Source organism: Rhincodon typus, chromosome 31 (genome assembly GCF_021869965.1).
Source record: "Rhincodon typus isolate 14 chromosome 31, sRhiTyp1.1, whole genome shotgun sequence".
NCBI lineage: Eukaryota > Metazoa > Chordata > Chondrichthyes > Orectolobiformes > Rhincodontidae > Rhincodon > Rhincodon typus.
In genome coordinates this window covers 6,533,027-6,539,499 of record NC_063362.1, presented here as the reverse complement: position 1 = coordinate 6,539,499, position 6,473 = coordinate 6,533,027, and the positions used below count along the sequence as shown (strand labels likewise).

General features: G+C 46.3%; 1 protein-coding gene across 1 annotated transcript in view; it reads right to left on the bottom strand.

Moving 5' to 3' along the window:
* Positions 1-6,473, bottom strand: part of slc2a1a (solute carrier family 2 member 1a) — a 57,576-nt gene that overhangs the window by 48,380 nt on the left and 2,723 nt on the right. Inside the window, exon 2 of the mRNA XM_048614866.1 lies at positions 6,080-6,177. Coding sequence (XP_048470823.1) covers positions 6,080-6,177 — 98 coding nt within the window. The remainder of the gene's footprint in view (positions 1-6,079; positions 6,178-6,473) is intronic.

Sequence of the window (6,473 nt, the reverse complement as noted above, 5' to 3'; positions counted from 1 at the left end):
CTGTCATAAAATAAGATAAGCAGCTGTCCAAATGTCCTTGAATTCATTGATCCCCCTCTGCTTCCACCACCCGCCCCTCCATAGCTGATCCCAGGGTCACAAGCAGGATCTAGACTTGGGTGCAGTCACTCCGCTTTCTCTCTGCAGTGCAGTGACGTGCTTTGCTCAGTTCTAGTAAAGCAGATCAAACTGCCTGAACAGTGAGCCAAGTTCCGACTGCGGTACCCCTGTACAGGAGGCAGACTCTGTGCTGCATTACTGAGTAATTCCTGGCATTCCAGCCAGCCTGACTCATCAGTTTCTTCAGATTGGATAATGCCTTTCCAGCCCACTCAAGGCTTCCTGAAAGAATACCGAGCAGGATTGTGGTTGTGGAAGGTTGTTTGTGCTGTCAGAAACTTTGCTGGACGATTTTAGTAGATCACTGAAACTCAGGGAGACAGGTGGTCATGCTGCATACTCCACACTGGGTGGGTTTGACTAGGTTATGTCTGCCATGTGTACAGCTAAACAGAGTCTGAGTGAAGTACGTTTCCAGCCAGTGTCCTGTTTTTAAGAATAAGAATCTAAAGGGAATCCTTAGATCTTCCAATCTCAATTGAAATCTGAGACTCTTGACCCATTGTGGTCAGGGGAATCCACTTCCTGGTCTAGCTGGAAGAGGTTCTTTTGAGGTGAACAAGTAGGAGTTTATTGCGTGTTAGTAATGAGCTGCAGATTACATTGATATGATTTTCACAGACTGTGGAGGACCAGATGTTAGATCTGGATCATAAACTGTTTTGCTGACAAGCCAATATAACATCATCACAGTGGGTGGTGCTTAAGGCAGGTCTCGGTATTAGCCGTTTAAAACTCTTACACCTTTAGATAACAATCTCCAGTCCCAGCCTCTCAGTAGAACTTGCTGCTGGTTGGACAGTGGTCCTTTTCATTGGCCAACGACTTGGAATTGATTTAGGAAACTGGACAAGACCGAAGTAATGTGCAATTTCCAGCTGACCCAGTGTGTCCTGGAGTCGGATTGCTGCTTTCTGTCTGTGGACTACATGTAACCCTTGAATTCGTCAGTTCTGTTTGACCTTGTAATTACTGCCGGCTGAATTGCACTGCTTGGTTTTGTTAGCCCCCTGTTTAAAATGTTTGTCTGTTTCCCAGTACCTCCAGGCTTCCATTGCTTCCTTTCTGTATGACCTCCTCTATCCCTACAACCTTCTGAGATCACTTGTTCAGTCCTCTCTTCTTGAACATCCTCTATTTCAGCACTCCCGCTCCCCCCCAACAAACTTAGCAAACATTATTTCAGGTGCCCTAACCTCAGCAGTTCCTGCGCTCAAACTTTCTCTTGTTCTTTTTAAATAACTCCTTTAAAACCTGTCCGTTTGACCAAGCTCAGACCCTGACCACTCCTGATGTGGCTTGAGATTAAATTTTGTTCAGTTACATTCCTTCAGGGTGTTCTACCTATATTCAAGGTGCTATCTGAATGCAAAGCGTTGTGGAAAGAGCTGTTGTCAATACTGCTGTCTGTTTGGATGAGAGCTAAATCCGAATACCCAAAGTCTGGTCATAATAACAATTTGAGGTCTGTGCCTTTCCATGGGAACAAGGGTGGGAGCTTTCTGTGCATTCTCCGGTCTGTGTGGCCGTGGTAGGCAGCAATGTGGCTTCGAGAGCTGAAATGCCTTCAAGCCGCCATCCAGTAGGCCCCTCGCCAACTGGAACAGAATGAGTGGCGCCCCACCTCAGGGCAGAAGCTCAGGGTTTGCATCCCGTGCTGGGATTTGTTGGAACGTGGCTGGACTGGTCGATTTTGTCTGCTTGGGAAACTACTGTCAATAAAGCCGAGCCAATCCGATAGAAGTCCCATGGACCAAGCCTGGGAACTGAGGACAGGACAAACTGAACTCATCAGCTGCTCATCCCAAGAGAAAGGTCAAAGTTTTGGATGAAATAACCTCAAGATGGAGATTGTTTTAACTTCACTGAGGTCCTTTTGAGCTTGAGGTCTCAACAAATTTCCAACACACTGTGGAGCTGGAGGAACACAGCAGGCCAGGCAGCAACAGAGGAACAGGAATGTTGGTGTTTCTGAAGGAGAAGAAGGGTCCCGACCCGAAACATCAGCTTTCCTGCTCCTGTGATGCGGCCTGGCCTGCTGTGTTCCTCCAGCTCTACACTGTGTTGTCTCTGACTCCAGCAGCGGCAGTTCCTATTATCTCCCACACAGGTGGGGCTGCTGTTTACCCCACGATGGGATCCTGCCTCCTGCAGGGAAACCCTTGCATTTCGGCTGGATGAGGAATCCCTTGCTGGCACTGAACAATGGTACAGGGACGGGCAGTTTATAAACACCGTTAGTGAAAATTCAGAACGTGCTTGAAGGAAAGATCGAAAGGAAAACCAGTGAAGTGATTAGGTAACGAGAGGAAGTAAAGACGTTGCTGGAAGATTGAAGGGGGGACTGTGGGGCTGCAGCAGAACCATGAGAAGTTTCCCACCAACTTTTCACACAACAGCAGTTCTCTGTTAGACTTCAAACACAGGAGCAGCCTCTCGTATGACCATTTAGCTGTAGTTGCTCCTTTTTTTGGGAACTGTCAGTTGAAGTGATACAGGGCCATTAACCTGATTACTCTGCAGGGCTGAGAGCAGCCACTGAATGCTGGAAATGACTAAGTGAGGAGACCAACTGACGAGCAAAGAACATAAATCCTCCATGAACCAGAGCCCAGATTTCTCTGCTTGTTTGGTTTCTGTTCTCCCTGGCTTTGCCAGTACAGCGATAGAGGGGGCACTGCCTGAGGGTATGGGGGGGTGCAGGTGCCAGGATATATCGTGCTTTTCAAAGGGGTCAGCAGTGGGACCAGCTGTGTTGGTCTTACAGATAGCTGGTGCAGACATGATGGGCCAAATGGACGATTTCTGTAGTACTGCCGTTGTCTGATTTGTGACCTGCGATTGGAGTATTTTATATCCTGTGTGTGTGACACTTGATGCTTTTAAGATAACAGGCTGAGAAAGACTGCACTGGAACATTTGTAATTTAGTGCGATGGGCATATTTGCCAAATGTGGCTTTGTGATATTCCACTGAGGGTGCGGTTGTTGGGAGGCTGAGGGGCCTTCTAACCACACCGACATCTGAATCATTTTTCTGACCGTAATTTCTCATTTATTTTCCGGAATGAAGGAACTGAGATAGCTGTGACAGAATGGGCAAGAGCAGAGCTTTGTATGTTAACAGCAACTTGAAAGGGACTCAAAAGCAGAAAAACACAAGCCCGTCTGTTGTCACAAGCTGTAGAGCTGGATGAACACAGCAGGCCATGCAGCATCAGAGGAGCAGGAAAGCTGACGTTTTTGGTCTGGACCCTTCTTCAGAAAAAGCATCGGCAGTTCCTACTATCTCTGAGCCCGTCTGTGATTTTTTTTTTACAGGGTGAGGGAGGGGATTTAGAGGATGTTTTTTGAGTCTCCCTGAGATAGCTGAGTGTCACGAGACTTGTCCCCTACTGTTTTTATTCTGTTGAGTTGCTGAGCATCTCCTCCATGGGCTTTGGAAAGGAGAATCTCCTGTGACTAAAGCAGAAATGGCTGAGAAACTCAGCAGGTCTGGCAGCGTCTGTGGAGAGAGGAACAGAGCTGACGTTTTGGGTCCAGAACGTCTTGAGACTGGGTAAGTACGTTATGTCTGATTCCTTTTCGTAGTCCTGAGTGTTTTAGCCGCTGCCTTTTCTGTTCTTTTTGGGTCTTGAAGAGCTTGTTGGCTTAACTGGCAGAAGGATATGCCTTTCTCTGTTACTTGTTTTTACTTTTGATGAACATCTGCACTTTAACCTGACGAGAAAAGACAGGCTGGTCAGACCCTTGGGCTTTAATTTCTGTCACTGCCAACCTCATGGCATCTAATTCACTAGCGACCCAGCGCCGAACTAGTACAAGAAGCACCTATGCAAGAAAATGGTATGCTCGCCTTCATAGCAAGGGGGTTGGATTGTAAGAGTAAGGAAGTCTTGCTGTATGTGTACAATCCTCCAGTGCACCGCACCTGGGAATTGTTGATTTGAGGGAATGCAATGGAAAGTCACTGGCTGCAATTAGCTGAAAAGTGTTAAAATAAATATACCCGCCTCGGATCATTGTTTTTAGGCCCCCAGCAGAGAGGTGCCTCAGCGATGAGTGAGTGCCACCTTTCACTCCTGAGTTCCAATGTTGCTGCCCTGTATTTGCGACTAGACAGTGGGCAGCTCAAATAGTCACACTCTCCTGCATCCCTCATTAGAGTTGAGAATGGTTTGGCACCCTGGACTGGCACCTGCTCATGTAGCACCCTCCGGCATGAGGCTGTTGTTTTTCTCACACACGTACAGTGAAGCTAATGAGAGCATTTTTGGAACAGTTTTTCGGTGATTTCCTTCTCCACCCAACAGTTTGCGGTTACGTACAGAAACAGATGTCGTTTTCCAGTTTTGAGACCCAAATGGCATAGCTTGTGTCTAATCAAACAGCAGGAAACAGCAGAAAGTTAATGGCTAACCTCTGCTCTTAAAGCAGGAAACAAATCTTAAAATTTTCACTTTTACATTTGTTACATTAGTATATTCTCACCCATGATGTTCATTTGCTTCCATCCCAGCAAAAGCCAATGAACTCACTTGTTCTAGGGTCTATGCAGTGACTGGGGTTGTGTAGCACAATCTATGGGTCGCCAACCCCCAGCAGGCTCACGGAGCAAGAGTTAGGGATCACAAGCTCCAAAGGCATCTCCGAAGCTAGGACTATGTTTTGATAGCTACAAGAACCCTTTAAGTATTTGCATCTTTGCTTCAGTTGGTGTGTTGGGTCCAGTCCCTGCTGCTTCCACAGTCTGTGGGAAAGGTGGGTCTTCACCCTCTTGGGGTCACACAGAGGCTGAAGTGTGAAAAGTGGGGTCACATCAGGAAAAGGTTTGGGAAGAACTGGGGTAGTGTGATCGTAGCAACTGGGAAGCATTGTTTCTGTTCTCTGAGCTAGGAATGAGCCAAATTAGCCAGGGTTCCCAATCCCAGCTGCACCCAAGTTATCTGTGCTAGAACATACACATGGATATCGGGTGAGGGTGGAATGCTTTTGACAGGGTCTGTGTTGATTTCCGAGCAAAGAAGTTATTTTTTATAAACAGAAGTCATCATTGCACTGAACAACGGGGAGAGCTGCCATTCTCGGGAAAGGAGCATTAAAACTATGGGTTGGGACAAAATACAGATATCGCTTTGGCACAGTTTAAAATGATTTTGCTCTCCTATGTGGTTTTTTGTGTTTCTTGTCTGAGCAGCATTTCCTGAAGCAGTTGTAGATTGTCAATGCCTCCAGAAAGTGGTTATACAGATGGAGAGACCATGCAGTGGTTGATATTTCCATGTTCCTTCGTCTGCCTGGAAAGGGATCCACCTGGCTAAAGCACAGCTTGGTTTTCTTTGGAAACCCTTATTCTTGGAATATGGGCTTCGCGAACCATCCTGAACCATATTCAGACCTTGAACTGTGGCTATTTTTATGGAACAGTTTGGTCAGGATTCCTCTCAATCGAGGAAAGATAGCTACCCTGGCGCAACCATTAGGTCAATGAGAACTTTACCATAATCAAGCTAGTGAAAGATGTAGGTCACCTTTCAAACTAATGCAGGCTACGTTTCGATTTCATGTGTGGAGGTTAGACAAAGGGAAGAATTGGAACTCAATGCAGGTAGAAACTCCCTCGTTGTTTGTCTCAGTTCCAAGCTACAATACTTCATTACTCGTGTCTACTCTCTCTTCAGCTAATATCCTATTTCTGATTTAGTTGACCTTCATGCTGCAGTTTACCATGTTTTATGATATAAATGGTGCTGCAGGAGTGAAGTGCTTTTCATATCTCGGTGACTTGCCCACAGTGTTCAGGGATATGTAGATTAAGTGGGTTTGGGGAATGGGTCTGGATGGGATGCTCTGAGGGTCAGTGTGCACTTGTTGGGCTGAAGGGCCTGTTTCCACACTGTATAGGGATTCTATGGATGTATGGATTTGCAGACAATAAAGTACTTTTGAAGTAAACTCACGATTGTCAGGATATGGTTTATAGAGGTTATGTTGGACTCATAGGTCAGAGATCTGGTCTCCTGATCCAGGGTCATGAGCTCAGACCTCAGCAAGGCAACTGTGGAATTTAGAAGCGTAGAATCACAGAATTATACAGAAAGAGACTCTTCAGTCCAACTCATCCATGCCGACCAGATGACCTAAATAAATCTAGGTCCATTTGCCAGGATTTGGCCCATATCCCTCTAAACCCTTCCTGTTCATGTACCCATCCAGATGTCTTTTAAATGTTATAATTGTACCCACCTCCACCACTTCCTCTGGCAGCTGATTCCATACACGCACACCCTCTGCATGAAAAAGTTGCCCTTCAGGTCCCTTTTTTAAGTCTTTCCCCTCTCACCTTAAACCTAT